Source organism: Trichoderma asperellum, chromosome 7 (assembly GCF_020647865.1).
Source record: "Trichoderma asperellum chromosome 7, complete sequence".
In the NCBI taxonomy this organism is placed as follows: Eukaryota; Fungi; Ascomycota; class Sordariomycetes; order Hypocreales; family Hypocreaceae; genus Trichoderma; species Trichoderma asperellum.
Genome location: NC_089421.1, coordinates 2,804,153 through 2,822,400, shown reverse-complemented (window position 1 = coordinate 2,822,400; position 18,248 = coordinate 2,804,153). Strand labels below are relative to the sequence as shown.

At 49.9% G+C, this 18,248-nt stretch overlaps 8 protein-coding genes across 8 annotated transcripts; 5 read left to right on the top strand and 3 right to left on the bottom strand.

The window, feature by feature from the left end:
* Positions 1-487: 487 nt before the first annotated feature.
* Positions 488-1,922, top strand: TrAFT101_011650 (uncharacterized protein). Its single transcript, XM_024904261.2, has 2 exons — positions 488-1,515; positions 1,576-1,922. Exons 1-2 carry the CDS (start codon positions 726-728, stop codon positions 1,707-1,709), a joined length of 924 nt encoding a protein of 307 aa, XP_024757923.1. The 5' UTR covers positions 488-725; the 3' UTR covers positions 1,710-1,922.
* Positions 1,923-2,098: 176 nt separating this feature from the next.
* On the bottom strand, positions 2,099-2,700 carry TrAFT101_011649 (mitochondrial 54S ribosomal protein uL13m; the record flags this gene model as incomplete). Its single annotated transcript, XM_024900836.1, has 2 exons — positions 2,099-2,617; positions 2,680-2,700. 2 exons carry the CDS (start codon positions 2,698-2,700, stop codon positions 2,099-2,101), a joined length of 540 nt encoding a protein of 179 aa, XP_024757924.1.
* Positions 2,701-3,045: 345 nt separating this feature from the next.
* TrAFT101_011648 (uncharacterized protein) lies at positions 3,046-4,819 on the top strand. The gene is made up of 5 exons (XM_024908623.2): positions 3,046-3,293; positions 3,379-3,407; positions 3,555-3,684; positions 3,770-3,847; positions 4,025-4,819. Exons 1-5 carry the CDS (start codon positions 3,143-3,145, stop codon positions 4,528-4,530), a joined length of 894 nt encoding a protein of 297 aa, XP_024757925.1. The 5' UTR covers positions 3,046-3,142; the 3' UTR covers positions 4,531-4,819.
* Positions 4,820-7,421: 2,602 nt separating this feature from the next.
* Positions 7,422-11,494, top strand: TrAFT101_011647 (uncharacterized protein). Its single transcript, XM_024904262.2, has 7 exons — positions 7,422-7,963; positions 8,239-8,930; positions 9,006-9,155; positions 9,219-9,554; positions 9,610-9,771; positions 9,825-10,661; positions 10,787-11,494. The coding sequence occupies exons 2-7, from the start codon at positions 8,916-8,918 to the stop codon at positions 10,805-10,807; spliced, it is 1,521 nt and encodes a 506-aa protein (XP_024757926.1). The 5' UTR covers positions 7,422-7,963; positions 8,239-8,915; the 3' UTR covers positions 10,808-11,494.
* Positions 11,495-12,405: 911 nt separating this feature from the next.
* TrAFT101_011646 (uncharacterized protein) lies at positions 12,406-12,711 on the top strand (the record flags this gene model as incomplete). Its single annotated transcript, XM_066129322.1, has 1 exon — positions 12,406-12,711. The coding sequence occupies one exon, from the start codon at positions 12,406-12,408 to the stop codon at positions 12,709-12,711; it is 306 nt and encodes a 101-aa protein (XP_065985454.1).
* A 1,092-nt stretch (positions 12,712-13,803) lies between these two features.
* On the top strand, positions 13,804-14,163 carry TrAFT101_011645 (uncharacterized protein; the record flags this gene model as incomplete). Its single annotated transcript, XM_024900807.1, has 1 exon — positions 13,804-14,163. The coding sequence occupies one exon, from the start codon at positions 13,804-13,806 to the stop codon at positions 14,161-14,163; it is 360 nt and encodes a 119-aa protein (XP_024757928.1).
* A 790-nt stretch (positions 14,164-14,953) lies between these two features.
* TrAFT101_011644 (uncharacterized protein) lies at positions 14,954-15,623 on the bottom strand (the record flags this gene model as incomplete). Its single annotated transcript, XM_024904263.1, has 2 exons — positions 14,954-15,076; positions 15,144-15,623. 2 exons carry the CDS (start codon positions 15,621-15,623, stop codon positions 14,954-14,956), a joined length of 603 nt encoding a protein of 200 aa, XP_024757929.1.
* Positions 15,624-15,974: 351 nt separating this feature from the next.
* On the bottom strand, positions 15,975-18,060 carry TrAFT101_011643 (uncharacterized protein; the record flags this gene model as incomplete). The annotated part of the gene is made up of 5 exons (XM_024910114.1): positions 15,975-16,658; positions 16,712-16,969; positions 17,029-17,418; positions 17,472-17,582; positions 17,638-18,060. 5 exons carry the CDS (start codon positions 18,058-18,060, stop codon positions 15,975-15,977), a joined length of 1,866 nt encoding a protein of 621 aa, XP_024757930.1.
* Positions 18,061-18,248: the final 188 nt, after the last annotated feature.

The following is an 18,248-nucleotide window of genomic DNA, read 5'->3' as shown; positions in this document are numbered from 1 at the left end:
CAAACCCCTCCAAAATATACCTTTCCTAGCCCAGGCTGACGCGATACTGGTTCAACCCGTCTCCAGGCCTCCCCCCAAAAAAGACCCCCGCCACAAGCTAGATCAGGCCCCCGGAGCACCGCGGCGCTGGGAGTTCGGCGGGCTCCGGGCTCTGGCGAACCCCACCCGCTGTAAACTGCACTGTCTTCCCCCAAAGACGCCCGTGGCCCTTTACGCTACTCTCGGCTTGCCGCTCATGCCGCTGTCGGGGAGGGCTTTGCCGGATGCCCTATATGCATGGTCGATCGTTTTTTTTTTTTTGCCTTTTGCGCCGGGCACGTTTGCTAGGTGAAAGACAGCATGAGGCGATGTCCGAGACGAGCCGTGTCGTCGTCCGTGTCAGATATGCACGTGCGTGGCCCGTACTAAGTGGGATCAATCATCTTGGAGCCAACGGCAAAGCATCAATTGTGTACGAGTAGTATATATATCAGGCCACCACACTCCAGTAGACTCGACTCCATATCCGCCTCTTCCTTGTCCCATTGCAGTTTCGTTTCCATCTTCTACTTTCTGACCATCTTTGCCTCTGTGTGTACTTCCTCTTGGCTGGTAATTGGCGTCCGGATAGCTCCCCATCCCGTGTGACCACATCCCTTTCTCAGCGGCCTCCCCTTTCAGTCTCACGTGTAAACCACCACCATCATCCCCATCACCACATCAAATCACTCAGTTAAGCAAAAATCATGGCTTCCGCACACGTCTCCGCCGCCCGCTACGGCAAAGACAATGTCCGCGTCCTCAAGACGGACCGGGACGCCGCCACCGGCATCCACACCGTCACCGAGATGACCGTCAGCTGCCTCCTCGAGGGCGACATCGACATCTCCTACACAAAGGGCGACAACAGCGTCGTTGTCGCCACCGACTCCATCAAGAACACAATCTTCATTACCGCCAAGCAGAACCCCGTCAACCCACCGGAGCTGTTCGCCGCCATCCTCGGCTCCCACTTCATTGAGAAATACAGCCACATCCACGCCGCCAATGTCAAGGTCGTCACACACCGCTGGACGCGCATGGAGATTAGGGGGAAGCCGCATCCGCATAGCTTTCTGCGCGACGGCGAGGAGACGCGCAACGTCGAGGCCCGCATCAGCCGCAAGGAGGGCATCGTCATCAGCAGCGGCATCGTGGGCCTGACAGTGCTGAAGAGCACTGGCTCGGCCTTCCACGGCTTCGTGCGGGACGAGTTCACCACGCTGGGAGAGACCTGGGATCGCATCCTGTCCACTGACGTTGACGCCACTTGGAAGTGGAAGGCATTCCCCGATGTAAAAGCCGTGCGGGAGGCGAGCTCCAAGTTCAACCCGGCGTGGGAGGAAGCTCGCAACGTTACGCTCACCAGATTTGCTGAGGATGAGAGCGCCAGTGTGCAAAACACCATGTACAAGATGTGCGAGCAGATTCTGGCCGCTGTGCCGGAAACCGACCTGGTCACCTACTCGCTGCCCAACAAGCACTTTTTCGAGCTTGGTAAGTTGATACATTTAGGTTCAACGTGATATGAACGAGTCGTTAACAGGAATTCTACAGATCTAAGCTGGCACAAGGGCATTAAGAATACCGGCAAGGACGCCGAGGTCTATGTCCCACAATCAAACCCCAATGGTCTCATCAAATGTGAAGTTGCTCGTGGTCCAGCCTCTAACCGCGATTCACACCTGTAAAAATAATAAAGAAAAAAAGTGTGTCAAAGAAATCATAAAGTTAGATGATGGATCAGGACCTTGGAGGAGGCGTATTACGTTCATATGTCATGATGGGTTACTGCATGGCAGTACGCAAGTTGTTTTAGTAGTATAGCGTTTCTGTATGAATTGATTTTGAATTGAAATAAAAAAAAAATGTCAACATCGAGGTACAATAATCTAGAAGCGTCGGGTCATTTTTATCTCTTTGAACCTCGCCTCTAATTCTCTATCAGAACAGCAAGCCCCGTATTTTTCGTATCAGAGTCATCAACACACGAAATATAGTACAAATAGTACAATAATCTTTTCATCAGATTATCATCCCAATAATAAAAACCAATCATCAGCATCTCCCCTCATCCCCCTCATAACCTATCCTTATCCGTATTCCGTATCGCCTCCACTGCCTTCTGCCAGCCCTCCGACCCAACGACCTTGCCTCCAAACCGTATCACGTTCTGCTTATACGGATGCGCCTCTCCCTCAAACGCCTTTAGTCTCGCCAGCCTCTTGTCCCGCAGCCTGTTCTTCGGCAGCATTCCGCTAACCGCCTTCCGCAACACCTCGCTTCCGCCATGCTTCTCCATCAGCACGTCCATAGTCACAGTCTTCAAGCTACCAGGTCTCGTCGTGTGTCGGTAGTAGTTCTTGCGCCATTTCTTGTTGCCCGTGGTGTGCAGCGCGGCGCAGTTCGTCACCACGACGTAGTCACCGCAGTCGGTGGAGGGGTCGAACGTGGGCTTGTGCTTGCCCATGAGCAGCACGGCAATTCGGGATGCTAGGCGGCCCAGGGAAGGGGGAGTGACGTTGGGCTGGGTGGTGAGAGTTGGGTGAGGTGTTGAGGCGGAGATCTGGTGCCATACTCGAGAGTAGGCGAGTCTTGTCTGTTGGAGCAAATTGTTAGAAGCATCCGACAATGGCGGCCATGAGAGATGGAAAATCTTACCAGACCAATTGTCTGCGACATGTTGAGTGACGTGCAAAGACTTGACGTCTATGGAAGGGACACAAAAACAATTTCAATGGCTTAAAAGAACCAGCACCAGCGCACCAGTTTCGGTGAGATTGTCACCGTTCGTTGCAGGCTTCGCCAACTTCTACTCCAGAGCGGGCAATATCAACATCACGAACTCGAAAGTTTGCGCATAGCCAATTGCAGCTATCCGAATGCTGACTCATCACAGCTTATCGATCTCGCAAGTCACATGATCCTTATCGCCTTCCTGCTATCGGCTATACAGTGGAAAATCCGAGCTTCTAACGGAGGTCTAAGCTGTTGCACCAAAGCTTGTGGAGCTCCACAATCTGGAGGGGACCGCTGTAATCCCGGCGTTATGGCATCACTCGCCAATGGATGGATTTCAAAGCACTGACTGGCAGTCTCCGTAAATCTCATAAGATCCAGATAAATGGCGCTTAAGAACGCTGCAACTTCCAAGATTCTGGCAGCTTCATTTGGCGTCTTTGCTGGCTATTCTGCGTATCGATATAGAACCTCTCGCTACTCGCCACCGTCTCAACAAGATATTAGAGCTGCTAGCCCTAGCGCGTCGAGCACAGGTACGTACTCGCGCATACAAATCTCACCTATCCTCGATATATACAACGAGCCCCGCGTTGCGCTGCTAACAGAGTCGTCGAAAAGGCACAATGGCAGTCAAGCACAGCTTCCAGGTACGCCTTGCCATTCACGTCACTCGCCCTCTCCAGAAAGTTTCTCCTCCTGTTTTTGAAACAGCGAAATGGAAGCCAAAGAAGAAGAAAAAAACGTGCACAGTCCATGCAAACGCTTAAGAGACTGATGAAACACTGGGCAAACAGACCCTCTTCGCCGTCCCGCTCTCCTGCGACGGCTGCGTCAAGTCCGTTTCAGACTCAATCTACAAACTAGATGGGATCAGCAAGGTCGAAGGAAATCTCAAGGACCAGCTGATATCGGTCGAGGGATCTGGTGAGTTATCACACGATACCGTGCTCTGAGCATGCCACTTCACGAGCTTATCTGCCATTCGCTAACGCATCGGGCCATGCCGCAGTCGCACCATCTGCTATCGTTGAGGCTATCCAAGCCACTGGGAGAGATGCCATCCTCCGGGGGTCCGGCACTTCAAACAGTAAGTTTCAAAGAGATAGCCGCCAGGCCTTCAGTCAAGGCAGTCCTTGCGTGCTATGACAGCGGCCCCTTTTCATGGAGACGCTCGTCTAAGAGATGTGGCGGATCATTCATGTTTCGCCAAGGAGGATCCATTGGGCATGAGAAACAGTGGCTAACACAGACCTTGTTTACTCAGGTGCTGCTGTGAGCATCCTGGAGACGTTCACAGACATGCAGATTGAGGAACTTGACAGGGAAGTGAGGGGCCTCGCCAGGATGGTGCAGGTCAACCCTGAGCGGACATTGATTGACCTGACCTTGAGGGGTGTTGCTCCCGGCACTTATCGGGCAACTATTCGAGAGTACGGAGATCTCAAAGATGGTGCTGCGTCTACTGGTCCAGTCTGGTCCGGGGGAAACAAAGAGGCGCCAAAGGGATCCCTCGGCGTCATCGAGGTATCTGAGGACGGCCGGGGATCTGCCTTTGTAGACCACGGTTTCCAGATCTGGGAAGTCATTGGCCATGCCATGGTTCTGACGAGACAGGATGAGGGTTTGCCGCTGAAGAATGACGACAACACAGTGGTTGGCGTCATTGCGCGAAGCGCGGGCATGTGGGACAATGACAAGACTGTCTGCTCTTGCACAGGTAAGACACTGTGGGAAGAAAGAAAGGATGAAGTCAAGAAGGGTATGCTGTAGCCCGGCCACGCTATTTTCGATGAACGAAATAAACGAGTAAAGCAAGTGGCTTTCCCCCTTTGCCAAGCTGTCCGCGCTCTTCCCCTACCACTGCTTCCATTTTCCTTTAAGCTTAATTCACCATCTCTCATCAATCTCACCCACTATCTTCTACCAATCTCGTCAATCCAAGACGCTAAACAGATATTGTAAACCGGCATTTGAGAGTTGAAACTTTCCGAGATACCTGTTCCACGATAGCGGAGTGATACATAGTAGTATTAGGCCTCAATTGACAGTTTCACGCCGCTCAGGGGTCCAGAAACGGTGTAGAGCCATCTTGTAACGCGACAACTACAGGGGGTTCGACAACGTCAAGGTAAAGCGAAGGAGAATATGCCTGCCTACGCAAGAGCACGGTCCAGTATTTCTAATCTCACTGAAACGCCTCCAGTTCATGCGTCCTAGCTGGCACAGCGCCTTTAGCGAGTGCCAAGTGGTAACCTTGAGGTATCTCGTAGGATCAGTAGTAGTGTCTATGCGCGGAGCACAGAGCACCGTCACTACCTACTACTAGTTAGTATTCGTCAAAGCGCGAGGCTCATCAGCTACTTACGCTTGAAAGCATTCAAGTGGTAGGCTGAGCAGCTCTGCATACATTGAGAAACGATTGACACGCTCTCTCAACTCTTCTTTGCATGGCAACGGCTGGGGCTATTGTTGCGATACACGGGGTTTGACAGCTGCCAATGACGCCAAAAGCAACGGAACTGTGATGAGCAGAAACGCCAAGATTACGACCACGGGACCCCGTGCCTTGTTCTCAGCAGACAATCGGATGATCAAGCTTGCTCAATGGCACCACTGACCGGGAAGCATTTTCGAATATTCCTGGGCCATCTGCCTTAAACTCACCCCCCTCCACGTACCATCATTTTTATCAATGCTGTACTAGTACTTATGATAATATAGGTGCTAGTATTCGAAAACCCAGGTCGTTGGCCTGGTAATCGTCTCACTCTTGGGAAATATCAATGATAAAGGCAGAGGTCAGACGTGGAAAGTGATATCAGTGCGTGAACCCCTCGTTAGAGAACTCATTGGCTCTGAAGCCCCGTTGGGGCATGAGAGGCAGGATCTCCGGCGCGTAGAGAGCTAATGAGATCGGTTTAATGGGCCAAGTTTGTGAAATAGTAGTGTGATGGATTTCACTAGCAAGCATGAAGCATCAGCTCCCACATTAGGGGAGTTGGATACTATTAGTAGCAGCAGTTATTTGAGTGAGCTCGCCAACGACAAGCATTAGCCGTATGTGCGGGGCATTAGTGAGGTTATCTCAAGCAACTCACTCGCCTAGTCTATGGTTGCCGCCCGCTGCACAATGGGATGACTGACATGACGATGCCAAGTGGTCGTGATGTACGCCATTAGCGGTGATGAAAGCGCTGAAAGCCCAGGGCACCCCCGTCTTTCTACCCAGAATGAGGCATCGGACCCAGCTATCCACTAATGTGCTTGTGATGATCCGGCGGTGAAAGTTGATAGATGCTACTTTGTCTATTCCCGCCGTCGGATGCGTGGGATATGATGTAGTATTAGTAGTAGCCCGTTGTTAAAAATAGCTTAGGATATCAACGATGACACCATCATCTCATTCTGGTCCAGTTGAACGGCGTGAAGTACGTACGTAGTTGGTATCTCATCCAATCTGGTTGCCGCATTGGGTGACTGGCTGGTGGGATTGGGGAAGCTAATACGCTAGTTTGCAGATGAGCACAAGCCAACAATGTTCAGGGCGCTTAGTAGCTCTGGTATAGCTTGATCGCTACGCTGGCTATCGGTGGTGCCCAAACAGCTGGGCCTTGTCTGCTTGTAGCAACTGGATCTGGCTTATTCCTGCTGCTACTACACTGGCCTAACGTAGGAGTGGCTGGAACAGAGGATCTTTTTCGATGCTTCATGGAGGTGGCTGAACAAGGGCTGCACAACTGCAAGGGTCGCCGAAAAGGTACGCGCCGCTGCTGGCTTGCAAGGATTTGGCCCCTGGCGAGAGCCAATTAGCGGAGCTGTCAGGCACATCGACTCGGGAGCTGCAACGCCGTCTGCCCCAGAATAGGCACACCTTATAACCTTTGAAATTGGACTTATGCCGCTGCAGTGTGCTTGTCCACGTCTATGCGTGCAGCCGCATATGCGGGCTATCGATCGATTGCACGGAGGAGGGGACTGCGAAGAGCAGGAGCGCCGACATGTAGAGCGTTCTGGCACAGTATACAAGTGCTATTTTGGGGTCATGGAAGGTAAAAGACGGCATGGTCGAGGATGGAGGATAAGATGGACGTAAGAAGAGAGATGGAGAAGTGCAGGATGCTCTATCGTTGGAAGACGAGGTGCGAAACGCAGTCGTAGATTGATAAGGTTGTTTTGGCAGGTCCCTCTCTACCTACAGATATGGGGTTGCTCTTTCCTGCTGGATGCAATAAAAGGACAAGTGCCCAAGCAGTGATTCGTGCTTTGGGCACGTGGCTGGAAGGATCAGGTCAATTTAGAACTCTAGCCTCGATCATCATCGCATTTAATCAACAGGAAGAAACAAATCAGCGCAATGCAGCCATCCGATGCCCTTGGCATGTTGACGAGCACGCTACGCTACTGCTGCGGCTAGCGCTACCACTGCTACCATACCTACCTGATCTACCACCTCCCAGAGCTGAGTGGGTGCTATTTCCACTGCTATTCTACTCATTCAAGGCGCAAAAGAGACCTGATACTACGCTACTCCGGTGCCCCGTAGTCTGTTTTGGGAACAATTCGGCCGAGCGACTCAGGGCCAAGCTGCTAGAACTGGTAAGCTCCTCGCTTGAAGCTGGGCACTCAGTAACCTCACGTCCAGTGCCCTCTCTGTGCCAACAAGCGCCCCAAACAAGATCAGCGTCCGGCCCAAAAACAACCGCCCGCATGAACTGCTCTGATAGGCGAAGAGCGCGACTCGTCTCTCATACGGAGAGCTCGGCTGAGAGACTGTGCTACCCAGCAGCAGCAGCAGTAGCTAAGCAGGGCCAACACCCGGCCCAGCACCATGGCCACGCGACGGTGCAAGCCACCGGCCGTCCTGCGACACAGGGAGAGCTAGACCCGCCACCCCTGGTTCCACGACGCCATCGACGCCTCTCATAGCACGCCCGTACGAGCTTGCGAGCCCAAAGTCAACAAAGGCGAGTGCCAGTGCCGAGATTGGGGGGGTATGGTATACCGCCCGGCAGCTTCGAGCTCGACTACGAGGTACTGTACGCAGCAGCAACAGGAGTCCAAGTGCGTACTCCGCTCAGGCCGGCATGCGCACCCCCTTCTCTGGACCCTGGCTCAGTGTTTGGCGCCCCTCGTGAGATTTGGAACATAGGTGAGGCTTCACCAGCCCTTGTCCAAAACCACGGCACGCTCCAGAGAACGGCAGGTCAGTTCCCAGTTCCACCATCCCATGCTAAGCTCCGAGTCCCAATTTTCCTTTTTACTACTGCACGCCACGTCCATTGCCCCTCGTCCTCTCTCCACTCGTCACTCACTCTTTTTGCTTGTCTTCCCAGCCCAAATGCACGCTACTCGACCCATCACATTGGCTTGTCGATAGCGCCGCAAACCTGTCGTCCATCTTTTAGAACACTACAATCTTTTTCTGCTTTTTTCATCATCAGTTCGGCTAATTCACTCGTTGAGTCGGAGTCACAACAGCTAAAAATAACATTTAATATTCCGCCGGCCGGATTCTTCACGTTGGAGTATAGACCAGATACTCGCAGGGAGCGCCAGAAATCGGGTGACATACAGATCAGCACTTGCATACCCCACGGAGTTGTTCCCCCCTTGTGCCGACGCACAGAGTCGGATCAATTAGTATACGCTCGCTTGATCTCGGGGTATCTAAAGAAAGAGGCAGGGAACAAGAATATTACTACGAGAAACGGCATCCAAAGGAAAAAATCGTGCTCGGTGGCCTGGGATAAAATTCTCCGCCTGTCGATTCTGGGATTCGGCAACTTCAAGCACTATCACGGGATCATTTTCGGCTCGCGCCACTTCCCGCCAAGGTGCACTTACCGCTCGCACAACTGCTTGAGCCAATACCAGCTCTGTCTCCAACAGGCGAGGAGCTGACACACTGGGGCCTGAGAAGCATTGGACATTGCTTGGACAGGCCACCTCGGCGGCCATTCGTTGTAATTAAAGCTGGTCTTTGCCTCCCCCCCTTCGAGCTGCCGGCGGTGCTACCTCTCTTCTCAGCCTCGACGCTACGAGGCGCCAATTGCTCTCTTGGCTCTTGGATATATATCATTTGATACACACGTCGTTGCTCAGCTCAGCCAGCCACGCTGCAATCGTCTTTGTGCCCCTGTGCATAGATAGGCACGATGTCGCTGAAACAGGTCAGTTTTGAAAGCAGCGCCATATATCCATGACAATACGAGCGATATGTATGCTAACATGATTTGATTATACAGGAAATCGAGACTTGGGTAGCCGCCCTAGCTCGTTATGACAACAATGAGTTCGACGACGCTCTTGGCGAATTCGATAAAATCGGCGATACGAGCAAGATTCTCTTTAACATGGGCGTTATCCACGCCACATTGGGCGAGCATGAGAAAGCTGTAGGTTGTGCCCTTTCTTAGATACCGTTTTGATATACCATTGCTAATGCATTATATGTCTAGGTCGAGTGTTATCAGCGAGCCATCCGACTAGATCAATACCTAGCTGTCGCATACTTCCAGCAGGGTGTTTCAAATTTTCTGCTGGGAGATTTTGAAGAGGCTTTGGCAAACTTTAACGATACGCTGCTGTATCTGCGAGGTAACAGCGTGATCGACTATGCCCAACTTGGCCTCCTTTTCAAGTTATACTCATGCGAAGTACTGTTCAATCGAGGATTGTGCTACATCTATCTGCAGCAGAAAGAGGCTGGAATGCAGGATTTGGCGTATGCCGTTAAGGAGAAGGTCGTGGAAGACCACAACGTCATCGACGAAGCTATTCGAGAGGAAGCCGAGGTTAGTCTTATCAGAAACCCTAGTAACATGAAGGGTGTCGCTTACCGTACAACAGGGCTATACAGTATTTTCTATTCCTGTCGGTGTTGTGTATCGACCAAACGAGGCCAAAGTCCGCAATTTGAAAACCAAAGATTATCTCGGCAAGGCCAGATTGGTTGCGGCCTCGGACCGATCCAATGCATTTACCGGGTTTGCCGGCTCTGAGATGAAGAATGTAAGTGCTCGTTTTCCGGCTTTCCATTTCACTTGCTTATTGTCTCCCAACAGTCCAAAACAGAGGCGAAAGACGACCGGCCAACCGAAAATCTATCTTTCGCGGCGACAAATCTGGTCAAGCCCGGCCTTCAATCCCGGAGACAGCAGTCTGAACCTCCAAACAATCGTAACAACGCTTTCCCCCCAACTCCCCCCCCTGAAAACGATCGACCAAGTCGGGGTGCTTCTGTACGGAGCGCTGGACCGAGACCGAATGTTGGGAAGCTTAGCATTCAGACGCAAGAGAGCAGCAGGAGATATGAGAAGGCAATGTCTCCGCAAGATCGATCGAAACATTCGCGATCAGCATCCGCTAACCCTTCGAGGGGTTTCTCCACCAGAGAACCTCCACGAAGACAAAGAGCTATTGAGGAAGAGTCCCCATATGGCGACGAAGTATATGATATGTATGGTGATGGCGGGCGAGGAAGCAAGCAGTCTCGGTCCAGACAACAGCGATACGATGATGATGACGATGGTTCGGACTATGATTATGGATCCTTTGACGAAGGCGAATTCGAAATGGTTTCGAGCGTGCGACGCGGCCCTGGATCCGTTTCCCGACCTTCCCGCGCGGCATCGCGACGACCTGATATACGGAAGATCCGTGTCAAGGTTCACTCAGACGATGTGAGGTATATCATGATTGGTACATCCATCGAGTTTTCGGACTTTGTGGATCGCATCAGAGACAAGTTTGGCCTGCGAAGGCGATTCAAGATCAAGATGAAGGACGAAGACGTGCCGGACGACATGATTACGATGGGCGACCAAGATGACTTGGACGTGGCGATTCAGAGCGCGAAGAGCCAAGCAAAAAGACAGAGGTTGGATGTTGGCAAAATGGAGGTGAGTTTAGAGTTTTTAAGGCTTATGAGTCGACTGCTGCCTTGGGCATCTCCTCCCCGCTTTGGCGTGCCGCAGTCGGGCCATGCTATTTCCAAGTTGAGTTGTCTAACAAGGTTTCTTTTCAGATTTGGGTTATTGAAGTTTAAATCGCATTATACCCTATTCGATGATTTCGAATATAAGCAGAGCGGACTTTTTCTTAGGTCACTATATCGACTACGACATCAGCGACATAGCTTACTGTTTCCCCTTCTTCGGTCCTTTCAACACCATTGCGTTTGAGACGATACGACGTTTCAACTGTAGATGTTTAGACCGCCTTGGTTTATCTGAAACGACCAGGACACTGCAAAGTGTCTTTTTGTTTTATCCCCTTCTTACCTTCTTTTCTTTGTTGAGTGTTTTTGTACTAGGACATGGCGATGGGCTTTTTCTTATCGTGCCGTTGTTTTGACGGATAACATAATGGGCAACCAAAACAGAAGAATAGTGCCGCATGAGACGCTAAAGTTGAGGTGGAATAATGTCTCCTTTTGAGGAGAATCTGTTTTGGTTACTGTCTTATTTTGCTTATATCTCGATGTTATTTTGTTTATTTATGGTGGATGCAGGTGGGATAGACAGACAGTCCCATGATGAATGCAAGGGGAGCAGTGCTCCCGCGCATTCATCTCGGACCTGTCAAGTTGGCAGCTGAAAAGAGGTTAGATAGAAAAGAGGTGGACCCTGCGGTCATACCTGGCGAGAGAATAGGATGGCCATTCTGGTCGGAATAGTTTAGACAGCCTTGGCTCAAGGCTATTTATGTGCAATGACTACCCAAATTACTACCCTTCAAGTAGCTACTATCCTCTCTACATTCAGCGAATACGAACAATAGATGCCGGAGCAGAGCGGTTAGTCCAAGCAGACCCCTGCCCCTGGGAAGAAAGCAATATATTTGGGCGTTTTCGTCGGCCGATCAGAAAACGAAGAGGTGCTAGCGTCTTGTATCTGGATTGAGCAGTGGAGCGATATGCCACATTTGGAAGACAGGGGACAATACCGGATTTTGCGAATGCGCTTGGCGAAGGCAGCCTCATGGCTGTTATGATGATGGAACAGTCGGTAAGAGGTTTTGTTGAGAGACTAGGCATGGATAATGCGCCTTCTTTTGGCGAAGGACATGGGTGCCATGGAAGCTTCAAGAACTAAGATTGATGATACAGGTCGGTATTACTGCTGCCCGAAGCGAAAGAGAGAAGAGCTGATGGGTGATGGGCATTTGCGAGAGTGCCATAAGCCATGTCGGTTCATGGAGAATCCATATTTCTTTTTATTTCTTGCGGCTTCCATGCAGGCTATGCACAAATACCGTGAGCAGAACAATGGCCATCTTTTCCCCCAGGCTCCTTGTTCCTGCATGGAATCCCTTTCGGCTGCATATCCTACTGGGTAGCACTGCGTTGTCTAACACACACTCGCACGATCCTGCTGCTGTCAAATCTACGATGGCGCCGCCAACTTCCTACTACAAACTAGCATCTGGTTCGGCGCGCGGGTACCTGGAGCCCTAGGAACTAGGCGCCTCTGTGATCTGCGAGATTCTGGCGCTATGGCTGGAGATGGTGTTGCAGTGGCGTGTGACTTTTGCGAAGTTTTTTTTTTTCTTCTTATTTCCAATTTTCTTCTTTTTGAAACAGCACAGTATATGGGTTAAAATGTAAATCGGGGGTTTTTTTTTCTGGGGAAAAGAGATGATATTATGGAGAATGCACGACGCGAGTCGTTTTTCTCTCTCTCGTCCACAACGGCCCATCGGGAATACTGGAGACTTTGTTATACGAAGCACAGGACCGTTATTGGCGCGGAGGAGACATCACCGTGGGTACGGGCCACCAAATCGCTTCTTGTTTCACCGGTGCAGAGTTTAATGCCTTTGACGCTGTCGCGATGGCGAAAATCACAGTATCAGACACGGCATGTCCACGCAAGTTGTAAATGTCTCACCAACTTCACTGATCGATCACATCAGTTTGGTGTTGCTCATTCGGCCTCGCTTGCAGCATGACGCTTCGATATTATTCTTCTCTTCTTCATTTATTTTTTACCGGGGGGTCGGTCCACTCTGCTGCGTTATATCCTTGTCTCGTTACCGCCCAAAAAAAAAGTTGGTGATGGGGCTCTTTTTTAGCACTGCATGCAGATAACGACACCTCGGAAAAGGGGGTTGATAACACCGTGGAATATCAAATCGGAGATTTTTTTTTTTTTTCTTCTTCTTCTTTTCTCTGCTTCTTAGTCAACAGGGTACCAACTGCTGTGGCGTTCTGTCATTGAGGTCACATTAGACTAAGACACCGCATGCTAGTTATCGTTGTTAATACCGCCACGACGTCTTAGACAACGCCTCCCTTCCATCACAAAGGCAACGTCCGAATTTGAGAAGAAGGCCAAGCTTTTTCTTCCTCTTCCTTGCCCTTCCCACTTTTGTCCACGTTCTCCATTTATATGATCCACTGCAAGGTTCCTCTTCACATGTCACCATCGCTAAGATGCTCCAGTATATATGAAAAGAGAGAGAGAGAGAGAGAAAAGCGGCGAGCGGTCCATATAACGCCGGTGGAGCCCATGCCATGCCATGCTCCTCTCGACCTCTTGTCGATCTCTGCCTTTGCACGGCCCTCCCTATCTCACACCGACCGTCCATCCAGGAGAGACTGCCGTCTTTGAGCTGGCCAGTTACATGGCCTTGTTTTCTCTCTTCGGCTGGCTCCGTGCAAGGCACCCCCCCAGTTATTTACCATGGGTACTGATAGTCGATGCTCCGTAAAAGTGCGAGTACGCAAGCGGGCTGCTGAGCAATGTACGAATAACGTGCATCGCACGCGGTGGACGAGGCTGCCTTGACTCGAAGGAAATGGATCCCGAGCAGTATTTAGTAAAGGAGTGTTTCCTGCAGTTGATTCGCTTTGGTCCTCTTTCTCTCTTCTTTTTTCCCCCTTCTTTCTCCTGCTGCGTTTGTCCGTTGTCTTGAGCCGTGATATCAACTGCTTGTTTTTTAACCCTCGTATATTGTATACACTCGTTTGAGGAAATAAAAACCCAACGCCCATACACGAAAGAAACAAGGATCATCCGTCACCACATCTGCCAAGCCAAAATGAAGACCTCCGCCGTCATTGTCGCCGCCTACGCTGCCGCCGCCGCAGCCCTGCCTTCGTTCTCGTTCCACTGGGTCAACACCACCGGCGTGGCCAGCACCCCTGCCAACGTTACAAGCATTGCAAACGGCACGGCCATTGCAAACTCAACAACCGGCGCTGGTGCATCATCTGGTGTCTCTAGCATCAGCTCGACCGGCGGCGGCGACGGCACCACCGCTCCTTACTTCACCAACGACACCAGCGCCAGCAACGTCACTTACTTTGGTGGCGGCAACGAGACTCACTTCTCGCCCAACCGCACTCATCTTCCTGTTCCTGTGCGTCGATTCCGGGCTCAGCGAAAGTCTCTTGTCTAAAGGTGTGCCTGCCTGGATACAGCTCAGTTGACGGTAGGTTTCTGGTGTATATATATATATATATGGGTTGAAGATGAGACGCTTATTCATTTATTCATTCATAGCCAAAACGCGATGACTGAGACATAAGGTTACGAGATTCAAGGTCTTGAAAAAACTTTCTTTTTTTTACAACCATTCGAAACAGACCAACGATTTAAAATATTATGATTTATAATTTGTTGAAGAGAAACGCGCCAATGATGGAAAGATGGACTGTTTGTATGCTTTGATGTTGATCTGATTCCCCGCCACTTTCGTTTATAATTATAGAAAGGGAAATGCTTCAATGCTTTTAAATATGACATTTATTATAAAAATTGAAAAGTTTATTATTATTATTATATATATATATATATATATTTGATATACCCTACCTTACACGTGAATATGTCAACTCTGCTCAGCTCCTAAGTGCTTTAACATTGCAGTAGTGCGGTATAGATATGGACAGATGTTTCATGAAGGCTATTTTGCGCGTAAACGCTTTTTCACTATCAGGAGGATCAGAATTCATCATTAGAAGTCTTTCATTTTGTGGTAAAGCCGGACAATTGTTCTTTTTATTTTCAAAGAGTCAGTACTACCTGATAGACATGAAATATCGCCCCATAACTTCTCTCAGCCGATTCTTCTCTGTTTATCTCATGCCTCACACAGAAGTTTGTTTTCGACAACTTGCTAAAGAAAAAACAAAAGCGAAAGAAATGAAGAAAGACCGCAGTCTTTCGCCTCACAACCCACATCAAACTCACACTCCCGGACTTAAATCGCCTGTCTGAATCATTGTTCGGATTTTAACCAGTTGTATTCCCATGTCCCTCACAACTCCTTGCTCCATGACGACTTCTTCCAAAACCACCTCTCTCACGGCCTATGATTCCAAAGTCAGTTACTGTAAATAAAGAAGAAGAAGAAAGACATTGTTGAATTCTGCATACCTCTGACCGCCGAGCTCGCTGGTCATGCCATCCAATATAGATTCTGTCGCAGTCTCTTCGGACTGCTTCGTATTTTGCCCCGTGTTGTTCGAAATGGCTGCGGTAGGACCCAATGAAGATGACGAGAGTTTTAAGTATTGATTGAGCAGCCTTGATGTCTGCGGCCTTTTCGTCCAGCTCATACACCAGATCTCTATTCCGATAGTAGAGCTGGATCAGACTTGAAACCACCAGGCTGATGCTATGCTCGAGGCATATGGCTAGCCGGAATTCTCCAGACACGCCATGTACGTCCTCAATTGGACGCCCGCTGGATGGCCCGTACCCATTAAAAGTGCTGATGAGCGATCTTATCGGAAACGAATCGTCAAGCGCGATATCCTTGCCCTCTCTGATAGCCCGCTCAAGTTTTGAGATGTCTCTTTTAACAAAGCTGGCGCATTCTTCCCATGATATAGCACGGTCCTCAATGAAGGGCATTTTCACCGAGTCAGTGTTGCTTGAATATTCCGAGTTGGTATTGATGCAGTATTGTAAGCGATACTGTAGATTGTCTGTTGGTATGCTTGAGGTTGGAAAGTGTTAGGTGGAGGAGGTGAAAGCTTGGAGTTGTGAGAGTTTGATGTTGCAGGATTTCTTTGCAAGTAGTAATTGAGTTTGCTGCTCATCATTTGTCTTCGGCGACTGAGGTTGCCCTTTATATAGATACAGTAGAGGAATCGTAAACATGAACAAATCATAACTCCTGCAACACAACTTCTCATTCAATCCACCCTCTTTTCAACCACGGAAAAGGCAAACATTACAAAGTTTTGTTTCAAGCCAGTCCAATTAGTTTTCCCCCAGGTCGTTCAAAAGCCGTATGACAATATCAAGTCTATACGACCACTCCTTTCTTCCTAACAACATGAGCATCCTAGAACTGCTCTGAGAGACGACGTCTTGCCCGCCGGCAGCAACTACCCGCAGTGCATTATGAACAGTAAGCTGATCGACTCCTTGAGGTTCGACTTTTGACTGTATAGCTTGCATCACCTCGGTGCAATCGCCGTTCCAGAGGCCTTCTTGAGGGATTACATCTTTCAGAGCGTCAATGACCTTTTGCTCTGGTCGTGCCTTTGTTAGAGACATCTTGTAAACGTTCAAGGGCACCCGCCAAAAGAGATACGGATGCTGAGATACAAGCTGGCTGGGAGATTGAAAGCCTCCTTGTTTTGAAACAAGGGCTTTGTACACGTATTGAGCTTTCTTTTCGGCATCAGACAGTGTTGGAACGAGCTCAAGGGGCAACCGCCACTCTCTTGCTGTGAGTTCCGCGTTTTCAATATCACCGTTTGTAACCTTTTCGATTTCCTTCAAAACAGGTTGTGTCAAGTGCTGATCAATGAGTTTTGCCTCTTGGTCAGCCAATGCAGGGATGGGCTTCCAGAGCATTGCATCCCGGTATCTGCTATTGAAATGTTCAAGCTTTGCTAGGTTTAGTTTGATACCGCCTCGGGTAAATTTAAACGTCAGCTATCTGATGTTAGCACTGTTTCAAGATACTCAACAGATGGGAAAACTCTTACAGCATTAGCTACATCTGCAACGGTGCGAGGCGGCTGCACGTCCCGCTTGAACGAAGAACCAAGATTTGCCAGCCAGGCAAGTAGGGCCATGGGGAATGTGCCCTCCTTTTGGTATTTGGATATGTTGACGCTATCGTTTCGTTTGCTGAGCTTGCTGCCGTCAATGTCCACTAATAAGCCGAGATGGGCGAATATCGGGGCCTGCCAGCCGAATGCCTCATATAAAGCAATGTGTTTCGGCGTTGAAATGAGCCATTCCTGTATCGACATGGTTAATTACATGTTCTGCTGAAAGTCGGAAATGGCAAGTCACATACCTCGCCGCGAATAACATGTGTAATTTTCATCAGGTGGTCATCGACAACGTTGGCGAGGTGATACGTGGGGAATCCATCCGTTTTCATCAGGATAAAATCCTCTTCCATATCCTTCTTCTGAAATGGCCCGTAGATGGCATCGCGAAGCTTGGGCCGACCAAACTTGTTACTCTTGAAGCGAACCACGTGGGACTCTCCAGCCTTTGCTCTGCGATCAGATTCGGCGGCATCTATGGAGCGACATGTCCCGGGGTAAATGGTGGGCTTGCCGGCCTCGTGCAGCTCACGCTTTTGAGATTCCAGCTGTTCAGAAGTGCAGAAGCATCGGTAGGCATGATCATGGTCCAGCAACTTTTGTACATGTTCATGGTAAACCGGCAGCCTCTCGGACTATACTCTGTTAACTGAAGCAGTGCTTGTTGGAGTATCTCCTTTCAACTTACTTGCCTGTAGGGACCGTATGGCCCACCACAATCAGGTCCTTCATCCCATGAAAGCCCTGCCCATTTGAGGTCTTTCATCAACCGTTCTTCGGCGTCCTTGACCAGACGATTCTGTAAACAAATTTAGTTCCTTTGTTCTCTTTCTACTGTCCAAACTAAACCGTACCTGGTCTGTATCCTCAATGCGAAGAATAAAAGCACCTCCATTCGAGGCACTCACAGCCAATTTATTGAACAGCGCTGTTCGCAGTGACCCCAGGTGTAGGTATCCCGTTGGAGATGGCGCAAATCGTGCCCGGATTGGAAGGTCTGCGTTTTGGCCCAGGATCATGGGAGAATCTGATTCTTGAGAAGCCTCGTCTCTGACTTTCTTGTTTTTATTCCGAAGCCCTTTCAGCCCCGAACTGTAAGCCCGTCTCTGGCCTGAATTGGCATTTTGGCTAGGGATGATGCTTTGCCTGTCATGCCAGAGGCCCGCAGATGCAGTGAAATTTCGGCTCAGGTGGTGGGCAGCCGCACATTTGTTTGATTCACATATTGAACGGCAGGTTATTCTCCGCAGATTCAGCCGAAGGGCGGACGAGGCCATGATGGAAAATTGCAGCAGTGTCTGCTGGTCTCATTCATATCTTCGTACCTGAGTATTTTCTAAGTCCATTGGGCCAATCGTTCCACAGCGCTGCTCGACTAGGCGTGAGGCGTAAATTTTCGACACCCGGCGCCACAAGTGGCGTTGGAAAGTACCAGCAGCAGGCGCGAGAGTGCATGGGTACATTC

Bases quoted from the DNA above. Each gene is read 5' to 3' on its own strand.
- TrAFT101_011650 (XM_024904261.2), top strand. From the start codon at position 726: ATGGCTTCCGCACACGTCTCCGCCGCCCGCTACGGCAAAGACAATGTC. The intron at 1,516-1,575 runs GTAAGTTGATAC...GGAATTCTACAG, and splicing joins CAAGCACTTTTTCGAGCTTG to ATCTAAGCTGGCACAAGGGC.
- TrAFT101_011648 (XM_024908623.2), top strand. From the start codon at position 3,143: ATGGCGCTTAAGAACGCTGCAACTTCCAAGATTCTGGCAGCTTCATTT. The intron at 3,294-3,378 runs GTACGTACTCGC...GTCGTCGAAAAG, and splicing joins CCCTAGCGCGTCGAGCACAG to GCACAATGGCAGTCAAGCAC. The intron at 3,848-4,024 runs GTAAGTTTCAAA...TTGTTTACTCAG, and splicing joins GGGGTCCGGCACTTCAAACA to GTGCTGCTGTGAGCATCCTG.
- TrAFT101_011647 (XM_024904262.2), top strand. The intron at 9,555-9,609 runs GTTAGTCTTATC...ACCGTACAACAG, and splicing joins CTATTCGAGAGGAAGCCGAG to GGCTATACAGTATTTTCTAT. The intron at 10,662-10,786 runs GTGAGTTTAGAG...GTTTCTTTTCAG, and splicing joins TGGATGTTGGCAAAATGGAG to ATTTGGGTTATTGAAGTTTA.